We start from the raw sequence: 20,782 nt of genomic DNA on the forward strand, positions 1-20,782 counted from the left end.
AATAGGACCACCTTTCATGTCGAGGACCAACTCTTCCACACCGAGATCCTATCATGTTAGTCATGTTATCATATTATTTTAAGTGTTCCTAGGTGGTGTAACGTGTTCTAGCTCATGTGCACTTAGCCTTCACATCTACCATCCTTTAAAGCTTGGTCTACGGCGCACCACAACTAACGGATGTGAGTGAAATTCACATATTAGAGAAGTTCGAAAAAAATCTAGGTATTTATGGAAAGTTCATAAATATTTATAAATTTAGGAAATATTAAGTTGGAAAGAACTCACCGAGGTGGTGTATTTAACTTCGACTTAGCCCATGTTGATGGGGACATGGGTATTCAGTTATGTGTACTTTTCTAATGCATTTTGAGATGAGAGTTTTTTTGCTCTTTTCACCTTAAGTTTGATGGAGTTCTAGTCCCCAACTTTGTCCTTCTTTTGAAGATGAAATTCAGGAAAAGTAATCACAGATGAGGGCCAATATAACCATATAAGTTTCAATTAGTATTGTATGCATCGGGAGTACAATAGACTTTACTGCAAGACCAATTCACTTAAAGCCAAAATGGGTCACTTTTAAGTCAGGCACTTTTCAAGTTAAAAGGGGTCACTTTAAAATAAAGGGTAACTTTTAACCTTCATTGAGTCACTTCTAAATAAGTAAAAGTCACCCATTTAGGATAAATAATTACCGTATCTGAGAGATAACTTTCTACCTTAAAGGATAAATAATTACCGTATCTGAGAGGTAACTTTCTACCCATCTCATACAAGAATCTCTATTATATAAGGCAACACATGGAGGACATCAAAAAAGAGAAAAAGGAAAAAAGGAAAAAAGAAAGAAAGAGGATAACTAACTGTTTCATTTGAACGAAAAAAGGGGGGAAAGTAGGACATTTAAACTCAACATCAGTTTTTTGAGAAAATAAAATGTAAAGATAGTTTTTCTATCCAATTAATTTTATTTTTTCTACTTTATTCGTCATCACGCGTTCGCACGCATTGCGTGCATGTAAGACTAGTTTGCATATAAGTTTAGTGGTTGGGCTCGATTAATGATGTCAGGCAGCATCATGCGTTGTCTGGTAGCTAAATGTTTAAGACGATCCTTTAGGCAAAACTGAAGTGGTTATAGCCTTATAGGGAAATAATCTCCGGCTTTTGAATGTGTAGCACTTCTGAAAGTAGAGTATGGTTGTGGTCTAGCATTAAGCTATGTGTGCCTGCTATGGTGTTGGCAAAGCATTACTTGATGTTGGATGACTTTGGTTTTTCTTCCGGACCACACTCATGATTGTGAGAATTTGAATTACTTTGCTATTTGCAAAGAAGTTTTTTACCATGATCAAGTGGAAAAAGAATATGCCTAGCACCTCTATTGAAGTGAAGTATCTCGACAATGAAGAGTTTTACCCCCTCTCTTACTTCAAAACAGGATACTTCTATTTATCTCTTTGTAGGAACATCTCTATCAATGAAAAAATAAGGTTTTATATACATTTTCAAAAAAAGTTACAAGGACAACAAGAAATGGATGCACCAAACTAACGCGAAAAATGAAAAAAGAGTGATCTGATCAAACATTACATCAGAGATAGCCACCCAAATAATGGTCCCAGCTCTTGAGCCTCAAAGAGAAGTTCAATCAACCACTTGATCTCGTAAGGACATTAAAGAAGACATCAAACTCAAAATTATCCTATTATCCTTCCAGCACCAAAGCAATTGCGCGATAGTTATAGAATACTTTTCCCCTTGACCACATCATTTGTGGCACACCACCATTTAGTAAATTTGTCGATGAAAAATTCATCAGGTGACCTGATGTCTTTGACCGCCTTGCCAACATGGAGCAATATTGACCGAGTCCTTTTAGTGACTATTGAACTTATCCTCTCTTTCTGCAGTTCCTCTAAACATCCCTTTCAAACTCAATGTTGAAATTCTGTCATATTTTTCAGATGAAGCCCAATATTCACCACAATTATAGGCTTGCACACATTTTAACATCATGCGAGCTACCCTAACTTCGCATAGAACTTCCTAACAAGACTTCATCTTTACATTTCAAAAAAGGACCCCTGCTAGCCTAAAATGATAGTCAATTAGTGCGACAGCATATGATGCTCCGTTAAGAGATTTTTAATACAACAGTGTGTTTCGAACCTATACACATAATGCAATGACTTTTAATTAGTTGGATTTTTCAGAAGGAAATTCAGCTGCGTTTTGCATATAAACAATCAAATCATGATTTCAAGTAGACATCTTTAAAGAAAGGAGTCCTTTAACTCTTTGAGTGAGGATCGGCAAGCCCTTCTCACTCACATGCCCGACCGCTTTTGCCATAGCTTTTAGCTAAACCTCAACCATAAAACGTATCTGTTTTTTCAAATTACCGAACCTATATTTCACAATTTGTAAATCACATATACAAAAGCCGATAACAGGCCAAATTGCCTATATAGCTGAAATAAAGTTCATATGGAATCGATTAGACCCCTTCACATGACATTGCAATAAAGCATACTTCGAAGATGTATTGACAACACACAAATATAACAGTGATTCGCAATCCTAACCATATGTTTGTAGAATAATACTTTGTAGTTAGATTCAAAAGAAGTGTTTCAATTGGAACCTTACTGGGATTCATGTACTCCTTTAGGTTATATTAGGAATTCCGAGTTTTGAAGTATGGCTCTTAGTTTGACTGTATTGGTAGAAAATTCTTCGACCTTAGAGGAGATCTAAGGGAAGCTGTCACTATAAACTGTCAGCATGCTCTACCTGATAAGTTTAGAAACAGAACAAGCATTTGTGGTTAGTAACACAAGGCCAAAGGGCATCTGTTCTTCACTAGCCCCTCTAATTCAGGATGTGCACCTGATCAGCCTTCAGCAGGACCTCTGCACTAGAGATAATTGAGGATAGGGCCATAATTATGGAGATTGTAAGAGTGTTTTACCGCTCAAGCTAGAGAGCCTAAAAAAGTATGTTCTCTTTCAACTTTTAGATTTTTCAAATGTGGACCGGGATTAACATCTGATTCAGATTACAACCAAATCGACCACAAGTCAGGAGGTGCTACAGCTTTAGTCCAAAGATTATGGGGAAATGGTATCATAAAGTCTCTCATGGCAGCAGTAAGATTATGAAGACAACATTGACTGGAAGGTTTATTCAAATTGTGCACATCAAAAAGAAAACAGGTAGGACGTAAAGTGAAGAACGCCTGCTGAATTTGTCCATATTCAAACCATCAACGGTGGCACCTCACGTGATTTCTTTGGAAAACACTACAAATTTATCCATGATGCTTTTTAATTTTTTCTTGAAATTTGTTATAAAGTTTCTAAGTATTATCACGTAGCGTTCCAGATTTCCAAAACAGAAAGAAGTAAACAATTTCAAGAAGAAAAAAAGGAGTATCAAAGAGAATGCTCACAACTCACAAGAGGAACTGAGGAAGTACCTAATTTCGTTGGTGATAGACTCCCAGCAGTCCCAGCCTTCACATCTGTGACTAGCTGGAGATTCTCCTTCGTAAATTTCTTCAAGCGATCAACTCCCACCCATTCATCCCAACTGATTATGAAAAGAAACAAGAAGGCTCTCGAGTCAGACTAAATCCATTGATTATTGCATACTGCACTAACAGTTACAAAAATAAAAAAGCATTTCACACGCAAATCTGTAGAACTACGTAAAAGGTACAAAATTATTTCACAAGATTACCCTCTTTTTTTTTTCTGGAGAAACTGTGAGCAAGCCTCTCTTTGTGTTTTATGTCCTCCAACAGCAATACAGCATAGGAATAGGATTTTATTTTCACATAGGTAGTCGGAAAAACACTAAATTAAAATAGTAACATGAATTTGTGTTCCGCAAAAAAAAAAAGATTAATAGGAAAAATGGTTACACAAATCTTTTTCTGAAAAAAAAGTAATCCAACTAATTTCATAATGCCTAAATGAAATATAAAGTTCAACAAGTAAATATCAGCAATTACCAATATTGAGAAAATGCATGACTAGGCCAAGAGAGTCAGTGACTATTAACAAAGGAGACAGTTGCTTTGACAAATTCAAGATGTTGCAGCCAAAAGAAAACACCCAGATAACAATTCCATCGATGTCAATTTACATAGCATCAACATGGCAACTACAACTCTGAGAAAACACGTAAATAATAAAGAAAATATGACTTTCCAGAAGTGATGAATAAATGATTTTGACCCAAGGGTTGTTCTACATTAGGGTGGAAGTATTCAGGATTGATATTTGATCCATTTGGATCAAATAGAGATCTTTCACATTCCCTTGATAGACAAATATGAACACAGTTATGTTGAAATTTCTAATTTACAATTACAGTCCAAATAGGTTAATCTCATACTTTATGATGTAGAATTATGATTAAGTAACTCATAAGAATGCCAAGTTTATTCAAGGACTACCACAGGAAGGCAAGCCAAAACAGAAAGAATGCCTACAATCCAAAAGACACTAATGAACTAATGATCTTTTATAATCCTAATAAGAAAATGATTTTGAGCAGGTTGGAATCATTATTCCACCTTAATTTATCAAAAAAAAAAAAATCATTATTCTACCTTACTAAAAGCCAAAATCATAAAATCCTCTGCTGATCAGATCATCATTATAGAAACTATATTTATTAAATTGTTCAACATCATACATTTGCTGTAAACGTGAAATTTCAAATTGATTTTTTTTTTTAATCAGAGCATATCTTCATAGGATCACGAAATTGAGATCATGAAACTCAGTTCTATATTCGAGTTAGATCCTAAAATCCAATATCAGTATTTAAACCATATTTTTAGTACCACGTGGCTCCTGTCTTTCACTAACTTTGGAAAGGGTCAAGCCAGAGAACAATCAAAGCAAGAAAGTGGAAATTTTTATGTAGGTTTCTCTTCTTTTTTTCCAAGTATAACATCGCATATTTTCAAGAAACTAAGAAATGGTTTTTTGAAGATCCTCCAATTGCAAGCCTCCAGCACTAGCGTTTCCTATAACCACTGAGCTCATCACTTTATAGACCCAGATGCACCCAGCCACCAACTAAGCTAGCCATCCTAGTACATAATAGTATAATACATAACAAACCATTACCCCAACGGGGTCCCAGTTCCTCCCACTATTCAGTACGGGAGGTTAAATATATGGCATATGCTAGTAATCGGAAGCTCAGGATACTGTCCAATAATGTCTTTTAGCCTCTAGAGAACATGAAAAGGATTTATCCGTTGTCTAAAATACATATTGCGACGACATCAACTAGGAATTTTCTCAAGGATAAGAAGGTGACGTTAAATTTTAGAAGCTGTCAAGGGAAAGAATCAAGATTAGAGAAGAAAAGAAGACCTAAGACAAACAGATATGTAGTATCTTTCCATCATTGATGTCCATGCAATAGATCGTACTATTGGTTGGGCCCTAGGACGGAAGTAATACTATCCCACTTCATTACGGAATAGCTAGGTTGTAACAAGTTTGGGAGTTGTCACTTCAAAAAAGCCATCCAAGCACAATGTGATACAAAATCATGTTTATCTCACCACATTGTCCATTACATAATTGTTAAGTCGCCACATTATAATGTTCTTTTTCAGTTACGACCTGTATTGTCAAGATCATCCCTCTGATCAAAATCTAACTTACAAAGATACCCTACAATTCACTCTATAGAACATCATCAATCCCTTCATTAGCCACAAAAGCTGCCTCCAAAACTTAGCTACAGATTAAGAGCTCTTGATCCCATTGAAAGGACTTTGACGAATCTAAGACACACGAGAAATACTGATAATTAGCCCAAAAAAGTTCAACCTCCAAGGGATGCTGTTAGGAATTCATGCTCCTACCAACAACACTAATCGAAAATGACAAATTTTTATGAAGTTCTATAAGTGGTTTTTTAGAATCACTGAACAATTGACTACAAGGATAGTAGGGAACACAAATAGGAAACCAACTTTACTCAATTAAAAAGGAAAGAGGAAAGTAAAATTCATAATGTGGAAATTTGTGTGAGACAAAAGAAGTACTTCCTCCGTTTTTTAATAGATGTAACATTTGGACCTTTCCCATTTGTGGTGACACAACTCTGACCCAAAATATCTCTAATTTTATAAATGTAAAAAATTATGAGAAATACAAAGTGTATATCGACAGGAAACCAACAAGATCCCACATGACTATATTTTTTCTTACATATAAATAACAATTAATGGTCAAAGGGAGGTGGATGAATAGTACCTGAAGTCAACGTGTTACATCTAGAAAAGAACGGAGGGAGTAGTAAGCTTACGAACAAGATACTAGGCAACGTTATTCAATAACAAGCCAGAAAATACTACTCTAGTACTAAGGAGTAAAATTTGCATTTTGTCAACTTCCTCATTAAAATGTGGCTCATCCTCCCTAAGGGTGTACACTCTGTTAACATTTTAGTCACAGCAAAATTTTCACTTACTTCAGATTCTCGTGAACTGCATGACGGTATGCTCTAATCAGTATTCTAATCATAATTGCTATTTGGTGAAGTGGTCAATGAAATAATCAATAGATGTTCAAGAAAAGACTAAATTTCCAATAAGCATTTCGGACATTTCTGCAAAGACGGAGAATCAGAACTATCAAAGTTGAAGGTGCATAAGCATTTCTATACTTGCCTTCTCTTCCAACGCTGCAAATGAAGAAATAGATTAATCAGACAATATGAAGGGAGCATGACAACATCTAACAGCTAATACAAATAGAACCAATGGAGCTATACCTTAAAAGTTTATCTCAACCAAATTAAGCAATAGAAGACAAACGAGTTGGACGTGATACTCACCCAGTAGTGAATATAAAACATCCAACCCTCACGTAACTCCACTTTTTCAACCTAGTAAACACAGCAGGAAAAAAAATTATGAAGATAACTGCATCGGAAAGAAGATCAAGTGGCCACCTCAAAGGCACGTGAAAGGTTGTAACCCATATGTAACATCTACTAGGGAATCAGGATAATAAAGAGGAAAGGAATGAGCTCATCCTCAAAATCAGGATGTGAGAACACTAGTAATCCAATTTAGTCAGCAAGTAATCCATTTTTGCTAAAATGTAATTATTATTTCCCTTGCCAGGCCAATCTTCCTCCAGGATTACATTCCACAAAATTAAGTGAGAGTAATTGTTATATGAGATCATATGAGAACGGTGGAGAAGTAACATATTTAATCAAAAATGTAATCTTTATTAATATATTACATGATAATCCTTTTGCCATAATTGTAATCCATCGTAGCTAATAACCATTTGTTCCCTTCCGTGATCAATCATCCAAAAAGATTGCATTTTCAGGAAAAAGGACTACCATGTGATATCTTAATAAAGGATTACATTTTTAGTGGATTACTATTCTAATGTTCTCATATAAGAATCATTATCACGTGTACTTTATTCCATATATAGAGAGAGAATATTAGGCTAGATCAAAAAAGTATGTATATAGAGTGAACCACCCTTATGGTAAGAACCTTTTTATGTTGCGAATTACAAATGCGACGATTTGGATCATCTAAATAAAGGGTCAAGATCGTGCGCCAGGCAAACTAAAACCACTAACACTGTTAGTAGCTAACTTGATAAAACGCCGATTCAGTCTTAACTTTTACTTCATTTAGAGGACTTAACCAATATACGTGTAAAAAGTACTAGTTTTATAATATTATGGGAGAACTAAATAGATGAAAAAACAGGATAAAGAAAAGTCGTGACTTTAAAGTCCATTCTAATGAGCAAAGCTGGCTCTTTTGCTCTATTTTGCAAACAAAAAAAATTATCTACATCTAGTAACTTTAAGCTTGAATTTGTTTATCCTGCTTTAGGCTAATTTAGCAAGGAATAGTGTAAATCTTGGCCAATGAGAAACGTTCAACGAAAGATCAAATTTTGGATATTTAGGATACTCGCAAGAGTGCATTCCCTTTCAAGTATCTCAAAGTCCCATTATCCACAAAGTAACTAAGCCCTTTGTTCAAGAAGATTGCTGCAAAAAATTAAGGCATTGGAAACAAGGCTCCTTATCTTATGTAAGCATATTACATTTAATTGCACACTATTGTTCACACATATCATAATTTTGCCTTAATAAGGTATTGAAAGCACTGGTCTAAAGTTTTCATGCTCCAAAGAGTATTCTTTTTCTTAACCTCTTAAAGCATGCAATAGAGTACGCATACAATGCCCTATGTGATTGATCTTGAAAACTCATAAGCATGGTATCATGATAATTCTCAAGTTGCTGGGTTATCAGAATAAGTCATGGATTAGTAGATCCATATCCATTATGACAAACATGGAACTATGAAGTACTACTAAAAACAATAGAAATAATATGAACAGAAAGTTTAAGGCAAAAACAGAGGATAGAATAATAAGGCGAAGAGTAAACACAACAAATGCGGACATCGTAGCCAAAATGCCTTTTAAATCCTCCTAGCCACAAAGTGAACAGCATGAGTCCCAGAAAGCCATACTGCCACAAAGGCCTGACAAGGGATATCCCCTCAATGTGATGTAGATAACCACTTAATGACCATGTACCTAATTCATAGCAGGTAGTCAAGTGTACTCTTTAAGCACTTATAAATATAATCCCACTAGCAAATAATCTATGTCAAACTCAGTATTTGTGTGTGTGTGTATCATCATTCTTTGGTCCAAAATAGCAAGGATACAATTAGGCATTTACTTAAAATGTTTAACAAAAAGGGATCAATTCTAATTGGCATGAAGATTAGGGATCAACACTCACTAGCCTTAACAAGGGATCCACCTTCCTCTTACCTTCAAAAAAGAAACTAAGAAAAAAAAAAACAAAGTGACAGCTCAATAAAGTCCAGTCAGTGGCAAGGTCTAGGAGTTTCAAATGTTAGTAGCCACACCACTTGCTCTTGCTCGAGAAATATTCCTTCGTTCGCAAACGATTCCAACGACCTTTCTACCACTCCTAACTCTCCAAAACTTTACTAACTAAACTAGTTGGCATCGACACTTGCTCTACATATAGTTCTAGTATTAGATCTATAATTCAAATTCCAATGATATATAGTAACCTACTTGAAAAGAACTTAATCAATATTCTCATTTATGAGGAGATAGAACAATGTGATCACTATTTCGACACGAGCAGGTAAAAATTCCTCTTAGATTCAGTGTGTATATGTGCCCTAAAGATAGAGAAAATGGGTCAGCATTTAATTCAGAAATTTAGCCTTAGGTTTCTCAAATATGACCTTGTTTATTACTCTACCTTCAACAGTATGGTGTGCAAAAACAAATCTTTAGAAACAAGGAAAGAAAATACAAAAAAAAAAATGATCCAAAAGTAGAAAAAGAAAAACAACTGGAAAAAGGGGGAAAAGATGGAGAAAAAGAGAATTACTTTGGCTTCGTAGAAGAAATGTTCATGAGTAGCTATGACTTTCTCTCCTACTTGGTACGGACATGAAACAGACGGTTGCGCCAAATGTTGGACAGCAGTACCAGCATCAGCAGCACCACCACCATCACCACCATCGTCGGAGGTAGTTTCCGCCTTAACTTCTGTCTCTTCTTTCACAGATTTCCTCATTGACGAGAGGGTTTTGCTTTTGGGATTTTTCTGGGTTTGTTTGGGTGTGATTGTTTCTTACAGGTGGGAATGATTTTGGAGGGTGATGCCACTTTTGTAGGGTGAACTTCTATTCGTTGCCCCCAAATTATTTAAAATCGTCTCAATTACCATTTGAATATACTATTATATTCTGAGTTTCTTTTGTATAGTGAACTTCGCAATTCAGACCTATCGGGCTGTGCAATGTGGCGTATAAAATTATCACTAAATGTATAGTGAATAGAATCAAGCCCATGATGTCTCATTTAACTTCTTGCACCCAAACTAGCTTCATTCCTGGAAGACAGATAACAGACAACATTGTTATTGTCCAGGAAGTTATTCACACCATGAAAACCAAGCAGGGCAAAACGGGCTATATGGCTATAAAAATAGACTTTGAAAAAGCCTATGATAGGCTTAAGTGGAAGTTTATTCAAGAAACCCTTGCGGAAGTGAGATTCCCACAACTCCTTATTTCGGTTATCATGGAATGTATCACAACTCCCTCCATGAGGATACTTTGGAATGGGGAACCTACCGAGTCGTTTTCTCCGAGTCGGGGCATTCGACAAGGTGACCCATTATCACCTTACATTTTTGTGTTATGTATGGAACGACTGAACCAAGTCATAGAGGAAGCCATCATTATGAATAAATGGAAGCCCATACGTGCGAGTAGAACTGGACCTCAACTTTCAAATTTATGCTTCGCGGACGATATTATATTATTTGGTGAAGCAACGGTGGAACAAGCACTAGTCATCCACCAATGTCTCCAACGGTTTTGTGGAGCTTCGGGTTCTAAAATTAGCTTTGATAAATCACGTGTGTTTTTCTCGAACAACATGAGTTGGGAAGCGCAACAAGAAGTTAGTGAGGCCCTCTGTATTGAGCCTACTGATGACTTGGGAATGTATCTTGGCATGCCCACACTTACTAGCCGAGTCACCAAAGATACGTTTGGTTATCTATGTGAAAAGATAGATCGCAGATTAGCAGGATGGAAAACAAAGTACCTGTCTTTGGCTGGTCGTGTTACCCTCGCAAAATCCACTGTGTCTACCATTGCTTCTTATGCTATGCAAACGGCGAAAATCCCGAAGAACACTTGTGATAAAATTGACCAAAAAACACGCAGATTTATCTGGGGTGGGAATGAAGACACCAAACGTATTCATTTAATTTCTTGGGAACGTTTACAAAGCCCGTTAAATCAAGGTGGTCTGGGGTGCAGATCCTCACGCCAGGTGAATGCGGCTTTCCTCACCAAGCTGGAGTGGAGAGTTCTCACGGAACCCAATGCTCTATGGTCCCGAGTCCTCAGGAATAAATATTGTAAGTGCCGATGCGACTTGGATATGTTTGCTCCAAAAACCAACATGTCCAACGTGTGGAAGGGAATTACGGAGAATGTCAATACTCTTCGTAATGGTGCAAGAGTGGCTGTTAATACAGGTACTTCAACGCTTTTCTGGGACCACTGCTGGGCTTCTAATCAACCCCTAAGAGAGCTTACAGTGCAGGCAATCCCCCAAGACATTGAAGGGGCGACAGTAGCTGAGCTTTGGGACAAGGATGTGGGGTGGCACTGGGATTTATTTGCGACCTTACTACCTTCTAATGTGCTTAAAGAAATTGATGCCTTTGAACTTAAAGAAAATGCTGTTGTAGGTGACCTATATTATTGGCCGGGTTCGGCTAAAGGTAAGTTCACCATAAAATCAGCACTTAAACTTATAAGACGTGAAACGCTAGAACCTAATGATGGCTGTAATCCCCCACATTTTTAAAGGATTTTCATAAATATATTAAAGTATTTATGTAGTTATATTTAAATCCAAATGAATTTGGAAAATGATTCGACTTTTAAAAAGGGTTGACTATTTTTAAAAGTCAACTAAAAATATTTTCATAGCTTAATAAAATTGAAAATGTTTTAATTAAACATGTCTAGATAAAAGCTTTAAGTATTAAAAGTATTTATTTAAAAAGAAGTTTAATGGAATCGAAACTCCTAAAAGGATAAAAAGGAAAAGAGTCCTATTGATGATTAAAGTCCTAAGTTGATCATCTTATTATTCATCAAATCTTTTTAAATCTTATCTCTTTTCCTAAACCTAAAAGGATTAGTTTTTTTGTAAATATCCTAAAACCCAATTATTTTATCCAACCCAATTATTTTCTTCATAAATCACGTCCTTCACTTCACTTCTTCCACCTTCGACATTTTTCTCTCTCTCCTCTCTCTTTGAGCGTGAGTTCTTATTCCTCACAAAAAATCGTTTCTTATTCGCTAAGTAACGTTTCTTGTTGAACAAGAAACGTCACAAATATTTTCTTGAAGCCAATATTCTTGCTGCCGCCACCCTTGCTGTTGCCACACGCTGCCGGCGCTTCTTCCTCCTCCTTGTTGTGGTTGTTTTCTTTTCTTCTTCTCTAAGATTCCATTAAAGTATTGATTTTTACATTATTTTATTGTTATTAGCATGTTTATGATTTTAATTATGATTTTATATGAACAATATAATTTCGGTTTTCATATGTATAAAAAATAAAATTTCAGATTTATTATTTTCAGTTTTTATATGAAAATATGGTTTTTAGGGTTTTAAATCACTAGAAACTATATATTTAAAGTATAATATGAGTTTTGATTAGAATATGATTTTTATATGCATTAAATATATTTCAGAAGGTTTATAAATTTTATAAATGCTGGAATTCAGAAAGTTTGTATTTTAAAGGTTTTTAATGATTTTTAATCACTAGAATAGTGTTATCTATACTAGGGATTAAAAAAACAAAGTTTAATAATATAACGATTTTTAAAGACGTTTAAAAGGGTTTGGGACGTTTTTAAAGTTGCTGTAATTTTTATTTCAAGTATTTACTTGTTATTTATTGTTCTAGGCGGAGAATTCATAGTAGGGGATTTTAGATCGAAAAAGTGGCCTACCGTTTCGTTTAACAAGGTACGTACATAGTCTACGTGCTATATGGTTTGAAACATGCCTTAGGGATGTTTTATTTATTAGTATCATGTATAGGACCTTGTTGTTCATATATGTGAGTTACTGAAATTGTTTTACATGATATTTTGCCTATGTGCTACATGTAAACTAGAAGTAGTTATGAATATGTATGTTTGTATGGAAGTTTGATGCAAGCAATAAGTTCAGTTTTGTATTAATTCGTGAGTGAATTAATGTAAGTAAGTTGAATCATGTGTTACATAGATTCTGAGTTATTTATTTATCTTATAAGAACCGTGGATCTTATTTGGTAATATGAGGTTATACCTATATAAGGTACAGTTTACTGTTGGCTAGGTTCAACAGGCAAGTTAGTAAGAATAAAAAGAAGTTAAAAGAGTCTTGATGTAAGTTGTGAACACTTGTTATTTAAGATTAAAAAGGAGTTTTGTGATGTTATGTGATTATTAGTTGTGTGTTATGTGCTTGGTTGGTGTCAAACAAGTATAAAATGAATGCAACGTAAAGTGAAACGAGAATAGGTTATAGACTTTAGACTGGTGCACGTCTAGAGTTGGACACTAAGGGTTGGGAATTCATGGTGAGCGTGCCGTTGTTTTCTAGGATTGGTTGATCACCTTCCTCTTTAGTTCAAAGGTTCCTCGATATCGCAGGTCATTCTGGTTTACGGAGTCATGACCGTATTTCCTATTTCAGTATAGACAACTCGTCCCATAACTATTCCATTTAAAGAAGAAATAAAAGTTTAGAGTCTAGTTCAGTAAGAGTCATCTCAGTTGTTATATCTTATTATTATTTATTTCTACAAGTTATGTTGTAGTATCATGTTAGGATTATTTGTCTGATATGTAGTACTCAGCTTTGCTGATTACGTGCTTGTTGTGTTGTGATCATGGCTTTGCCTATTGATCCTGTGGTGATCCTTCGGGAGCAGAGTCAAGAAAGCATTGACATTACAGGTTCAAGATGCATACATTGGGAATCTGGAATGGAGAGGCTTTTGTGACTTAGCATAGTTTAAGTTGTTTCTAGGAATTTTATTAATTAGTTTGTTAGTTGGTGTGTTTCAGTTCAAACAGTTTGTCATTTATTTCATAAGTTTAATAAAGTTGTTTTTTTTAGTAAGTTTTCCGCTGCAAAATTCTGAGTAAGCCGAAACGTTATCACACGGGCGATAATGCCTGGGTAATTCTCTAGATTTGTTATAAAAGTATTTTCTAGAAAGAGAGAATTATCGGGGTGTTACAAAGTGGTATCTGGGAGCTTTAGGTTAGTTTAAGACTTATAGGCGCCTAACTAACTAGCTTATTAAGTGACTTTAGCTTCTTAAGTTACCTAGCTTATTGGTTATTTGAAGGAAACCTTAGTATGCTCCTACGTTTCCATTTTGAAAAGTGAGACAAAATATTTTGAGGATCAAATTTTTTTTTTATAACCGAAAATTGTCAGAATGAGAGGTTCGAAAATCTTGTTTTCCGAAATTTGAGGAGTTTGAAACTTTTCGTTTTTTCCGGAAATTTTTATAAGCCGAATAAAAAAAAAAAAATTTATTTTTGTCGAGTAAAATTTTTTTTTTTTCGAATGTCTTTAGGACCGAAAGTTTTATTAGAAAAGTAATGTTATTTATAAAAAGTGTCTGCATTAGTTCATGCCTTTAAGGTAGTATTCATTGTGAGAATGGGTAGTATAAGAAGGGCATATAGGATAGAAATATTATATGCCTGCATTGAAAATTAGTTCAGCATCATATTATTTTCTTCCCTGCAAATAAGTGCATTATTATTTTTCTTCCCTCTAACGATGCATGAATGTTTTTCTTCCTGCTAATTGTTATATCCTTCTTGCCTTAAGTGTTATATTTTACATGCCTTTGTTTTTTACCTTTGATTTTGGTGGGAACACGTTAGGAAGAGTGCTAAACCTTTTGGTTATTGTGATGTAGCTCTACTATTATGGCTGCAAATTTAGGAAACTATTTTAACCCTATCGTCCTGACTGACGATGAAGACGACACCTCATCCACCCATTGACCATAGGGATATGAAGAACTGCATTGGATAATGCGTGCATCTTGAGAAGACACTATGCTAGGGATGATGAAGTCATCATAGAATGGATCATGCTAGAGGACTACCAGGGAAGACATATATGATGCATGTATGAGGTGAATCTGAACCTGAGGAAGACTTGGACACCATACCTACTAGGCAGTCTAAGATCAAGAGAAAATTCGTTGACTACTATGAGACTGACGAAGAGGACGAAGTTAGTGATGAAGACTTTGTACCTCAACAATATAAGGAAGATAAGGATAAGGATGGCAGTGTAGTGCCATAGGTTTATACTATAGATATTTTTTTTATATATATAGACATATCATAAGGTTTTAGTTAAAGAATAATGTTGGGTATGTGCCAACAAGAAAAAGTGTTTTATAGGATTAGCATTTTAGGAAATATATATATACTAGTGTGTTATTTTATTTCACATTTTTTTTCCCTTCTATGGAAGAATAAAATTTAGTTTGTTTATTCAAGGAGTAAAATTTATTTTGGCACGTAAGGGAATATTTTTTTTATATTATTTTCATTATGTGATTACAATTTTCTTGCTAAATTCATGTGACTATGAATTTATTTACGTGAACAACTGATGAATATTAGTGAACATTCCATGTTGAAACTTAGTGAAATTGTATGTTGATGCGATTTTAGTGATCAAATCAAGTATTGTTTGCTTAGATGACTATGTAAGTTTTCTGGAGCCTGAGTAGAGTTATATTACTTTCAGGTCCCGAAGTAGAATGGCTAACAACACTGAACTAGCTGATGCTATTCGCCTCTTGGCGGAGAAACTGAACCAGGACAAGGTTGAACGTCCAGAGACTGCTGGAGAAATGTTTGAAAGACTGTCCAAAGTGAAACCACCTTACTTTAAGGGACAAGCTGACCCTACTTTCCTAGAAACTGGATTAGGGAATTTGAAAATTTTTGAGGTAGTGAATTGCCCTGCTATATGAGAGTAGGACAAGCTGTTTTATACCTAAAGGATGAGGCTGACTTGTGGTGGAGAGAAAATGGGGCTAGATTGAGTGCTGCTGAGGGATTCAATTGGGAAGCCTTTGTGATTGTGCTGAGAGGAAAGTTTTACCCTGCCTTCATGAGAAAGCAGAAAGCCAAGAGTTCATAACCTTAGAATGGGTAGTATGACTATTTCTGAATACTATAGTAAGTTATAACCTTGTCTAGGTTTGCACCTGAGGTGGTAGCTACTGAGGAGCTTAAGGCTCAGAGGTTCGAACAGGGGTTGACTGATGAAATCCAGCTGGGATTAGGGGGTGAGACCTTTACATCCTTAGATGTAGTGTATGGGAGAGCTTCTCATATTTATGGGTTGCAATCGAGAAGGGATAAGAAGGCTGGAATAGTTGGTGAAAAGAGAAAGGAGGTTAGTACTGGAGGAAACCAAGGTAACTTTAAGAAAAACCGGAATGGGAATGGGAACTTTCAAGGAAGGAACAACCAGGATAACCGTAGTCAGGGTAGACCTGAGAGGGTTCACAATTGCAAGTTCTGTGACAAAAACCATCCTGGGAGAGACTGTAAGGGAGAGCTAGTGATCTGCCATTATTGTCAGAAGAAGGGTCACGAGAGTATGAGTGCTACGCTAAGCACGGAAAGGTTTGAGATTCAGGGAAACAGGTAATCAGGCTAGACCAGGGTCTAATCAAATAGGGAACCAGGGTCCTAAGCCTGGAGGTCAGAATAACCAAGGAAACCATAGTAGGCCTACTGCTAATGATAATCCTACCCAGAACAAACCTGCAGGAAAAGTGTTCGTGATGAGTCATAACGAGGCAGAGAGATCTGCGGATGTGGTAACTGGTAATTTCTCTATAACTCAGTTTTCGTTAAAACGTTATTGATTCGGGGGCTACTATTCTTTTATTTCGCCTTCTGTTTTAAAGAGTCTGGGATTGTGGAGTATGAGTCAATTGACTTGTCTGTTAGTATTCCTACTGGGGAAGTCGTTAAGTGTACTAAGTTGTTAAGAACTTACCTTTGAAGATAGGAGGGAGTGTCTTTCCATCCGATTTGATCGAGTTTAACTTAGGAGATTTAGATGTGATTCTTGGGATGAACTGGTTGAGTCATTACAAGGCCAGGATCGATTGTGAAGTCCAAAAGTAGTGTTGAGAAACCCTTCGGGAAAATTTACCTCATATAGACGATTTGGGAAACCTAAAAACTTTGGAGTGATCTCTGCTCTGCAAGTGCAGAAGTTGATGAGAAAGGGGTGTGAGCTGTTTTTCGAGTGCTGCAAGATGTGAGTAAAGAAGCTGAGTTAAAACTTGAGGATGTTCCAATAGTGAATGAGTTTATGGACGTATTTCCGAGTGAAATTTCAGGTATGCCGCCTGCAAGAGCTGTTGAGTTTACCATAGACTTAGTTCCTGGAACTGCACCTATATCTAAGGCACCTTATAGAATGGCACCTCCTGAGATGAGTGAGTTAAAGACGCAATTGCAAGAACTTTTGGATAAGGGTTATATCAGACCTAGTGCATCGCCTTGGGGAGCTCCTGTTTTGTTCGTGAAGAAAAAGGATGGGAGTATGAGTTATGTATAGACTATAGGGAGTTGAATAATGTTACCATCAAAAACAAGTACCCTTTGCCTAGAATAGATGACCTATTCGATCAATAATGGAGCAGTGTGTTCTCGAAGATTGACTTACGTTCAGGATATCACAATTGAGGGTAGCTGATAAGGATGTACCTAAGACTGCCTTTAGAACGCGTTATGGTCACTACGAGTTCACTGTAATGCCATTTGGGTTAACAATGCTCCTGCTATATTTATGGACTTGATGAATAGAATCTTTCATGAGTTTTTAGATAAGTTCGTAGTGGTTTTCATTGATGACATTTTGATATATTCGAGGAATGAAACCGAGCATGATGAACATTTGAGGATTATCTTGGAAACCTTGAGGAAGAACCAACTATATGCCAAGTTCTCTAAGTGTGAGTTTCGTTTGGAGAAAGTAGCATTCTTGGGTCATTTTGTGTCTAAGGAAGGAGTCTCTGTAGATCCTGCTAAGATTCAAGCTGTGAGTGAGTGGCCAACTCCAAAGAGTGTGTGACATTAGAGTTTCTTGGGTCTAGCTGGCTATTATAGGAGATTTGTGAGAGAATTCTCGAAGATAGCAGACCCATGACTAATTTGATGAAAAAGGAGTCCAAGTTTGAGTGGAATGAGAAGTGTGAGGAAGCTTTCAGATCTTGAAGGATCGTTTAACCACTGCACCTGTCTTAACCCTACCTGATGGGAATGAGGGATTTGAGGTCTATAGTGATGCTTCAAAGAATGGTTTGGGTTGTGTGTGCAACAGAATGGTAAGGTAATAGCTTATGCGTCGCGTCAATTGAAACCTTATGAGGCTAATTACCCTACCCATGATCTAGAGTTAGCTGCCATAGTGTTTGCATTGAAGATTTGGAGACATTATCTTTATGGGGAACTTGCAAGATATTACAGACCATAAGAGCTTGAAGTACATATTTACCCAAAAAGACTTGAATATGAGGCAAAGAAGATGGCTAGAGTTGATTAAGGATTATGATCTAGATCCAGTATCATGAGGGAAAGCAAATGTGGTTGCTGACGCCTTGAGTCGAAAATCGAGTCATAGCTTGAGTGCTTTGATAGTCCCTGAGGAGTTGTGTAGAGATATGCAAAGGTTGAACCTAGAAATTTTAAATCCTGGGGAAAGTGAGGCTAGACTTAGTAATCTTTCTTTGGGAGTGTCAGTTTTCGATGAGATATTGAGGGTCAAGTCTGGGGATGAGCATCTAGATAAGATTAAAGAGAAAATGAAGCAAGGTAAGGAAGTAGACTTCAAGATTCATGATGATGGGAGTCTAAGGTTTAAAGGGAGATGGTGTGTACCACAGAAGTGCAATGCACCTTAAAGAGACGTCTTATGGATGAGGGGCATAATACTCCGTATTCTGTGCACCCTGGGGGTGACAAGCTGTATAAGGATCTTAAGGTGATTATTGGTGGCCGAACATGAAGCGAGAGTAGCTGAGTATGTGTCTAAGTGTCTAACCTGTCAGAAAGTGAAGATAGACCATAAGAGACCCATGGGGAAAGTCCAACACTAGAGGTTCCTGGATGGAAGTGGGATTCGATTTCTATGGACTTTGTGACTGCCTTACCCAAGTCGAGGAGTGGAAATGATACCATTTGGGTTATAGTGGATAGACTGACCAAGTCCGCTGTTTTCATACCTATTAAGGAGACATGGAAGAAGAAGCAACTCGCTACAACCTATATCAAGCATGTAGTGAGATTGCAGGAGTTCCAAAGGACATTATTCGGACGTGACTCTAGATTTCTATCTAAGTTTTGGAAAAAGGTCCAATCAAACCTTGGGACAACATTAAAGATGAGTACCGCCTTTCACCCTGCGACCGATGGTCAGACTGAGAGGACTAACCAAACTATGGAGATATGTTGCGAGCTTGTGCTATAGATTTTCAAGGAAGTTGGGAGGACCAATTAGATTTGATTGAGTTTCCTTACAACAATAGTTACCATGCGAGTATAAAGATGGCACCTTTTGAGGCGTTATATGGACGGAAGTGTAGAAGTCCCATTTGCTGGAATGACTCTAGTGAGAATATAGTTTTGGGGACGAATTATTGAGGAGACCGTCAAGAACGTTAGATTGATTCAGGCTCGAATTCAAGCTGCGCAAGATAGGCAGAAGAGTTATGCAGACTTAAAACGGCGCGAAGATGAGTTCGCTGTAGGTGATAAAGTATTCCTGAAAGTATCACCCACCAAAGGCGTTATGAGATTTGGGAAAAAGGGCAAGCTGAGTGCTAAATATGTAGGCCCATATGAGATTTTGGAGCGCATTGGGAAAGTAGCTTATAGATTGGCATTGCCAATGGAGTTTGAAAAGATGCATGATGTGTTTCATATATCCCAATTGAAGCGCTATATCCCTGATGAGCGCCATGTGTTAGAGCCTAACGAGTTCAGATAGATAGTAGCCTCACTTATGAGGAAAGACCTGTCAAGATTCTCGACAGGAAAGTGCGTAGTACGCGTAACAAGGATGTTCATATTGTCAAAGTTCTTTGGTCTAACCACGAGTCAGAAGAGGCAACGTGGGAAGCCGAAGAGGATATGAAGAAAAAGTATCCAGACCTATTCCTTGAGGTGAGTTACGAGGGCGTAACTCGTTTTCTTTAAGGGGGGTAGAATGCGATAAATTTCGCGCTTTTGTCTATTTTTATGAGATTTTCATGATATGTATGCCTATGTTGGGCAATTTGCACATGTTAGTGCAAAAGAAGTAGAGTCTCCGCATAAGAAAAGTGTTCATAAGTAACACAAGTGTTTTAAAAATGGGAAAGTGCACGAGGGCACTACCTTTTCTCCAAAAGTTTTCGAAATGTTTAGTTCAAATTTTGAAAGTACGGGTTTTGTGTTAAGTTTCGGGACGAAACTTCTTTTAAGGGGGGTAGACTGTAATCCCCCACATTTTTAAAGGATTTTCATAAATATATTAAGTATTTATGTAGTTATATTTAAATCCAAATGAGTTTGGAAAATGATTTGACTTTTAAAAAGGGTTGACTATTTTAAAAGTCAACTAAAAATATTTTCATAGCTTAATAAAATTGAAATTTTAATTAAGCATGTTATATAAAAGTTTAATATTAAAAGATATTTAAAAAGAAGCTTAATGGAATCGAAACCCAAAAGATAAAAAGGAAAGAGTTATTGATGACTAAAGTCCTAATGACCATCTTTTAGTCATCAAATTTTTTAAATTTATCTCTTTTCCTAACCCAAAAGGATTAGTTTTTAAATATCCTAAAACCCAATATTTTCCACCCAATTATTTTCTTCTTTCACGTCCTTCACTTTCACTTCTTCTCACTCGACATTTTTCTCTCTCTCCTCTCTCTTTGAGCGTGAGTTCTTATTCCTCACAAAAAATCGTTTCTTCTTCGCTAAGTAACGTTTCTTGTTGAACAAGAAACGTCACAAATAATTTCTTGAAGCCAAGATTCTTGCTGCCGC

General features: G+C 36.4%; 1 protein-coding gene across 9 annotated transcripts in view; it reads right to left on the reverse strand.

The window, feature by feature from the left end:
- The window catches only part of LOC104902415 (protein MRG1), a 27,773-nt gene extending 18,000 nt beyond the window's left edge, over nt 1–9,773 (reverse strand). For 2 of the 9 annotated variants that reach the window (XM_048637731.1, XM_048637729.1), the window contains exons 1-4: nt 9,472–9,768; nt 6,877–6,927; nt 6,710–6,723; nt 3,455–3,594 (exon numbers count right to left, since the gene is read on the reverse strand). In XM_048637731.1, coding sequence (XP_048493688.1) covers nt 3,455–3,594; nt 6,710–6,723; nt 6,877–6,927; nt 9,472–9,660 — 394 coding nt within the window. In that variant the 5' untranslated portion in view covers nt 9,661–9,768. Of the gene's footprint in view, nt 1–3,454; nt 3,595–6,510; nt 6,724–6,813; nt 6,928–9,471 lie in introns of those variants that run through there. The other 7 variants (XM_019249951.3, XM_010690200.4, XR_007270549.1 and 4 more) reach the window with 6 other exon arrangements.
- Nucleotides 9,774–20,782: the final 11,009 nt, after the last annotated feature.

The sequence above is a fragment of the Beta vulgaris genome, chromosome 1, assembly GCF_026745355.1.
Source record: "Beta vulgaris subsp. vulgaris cultivar EL10 chromosome 1, EL10.2, whole genome shotgun sequence".
NCBI classification, from domain to species: domain Eukaryota; kingdom Viridiplantae; phylum Streptophyta; class Magnoliopsida; order Caryophyllales; family Amaranthaceae; genus Beta; species Beta vulgaris.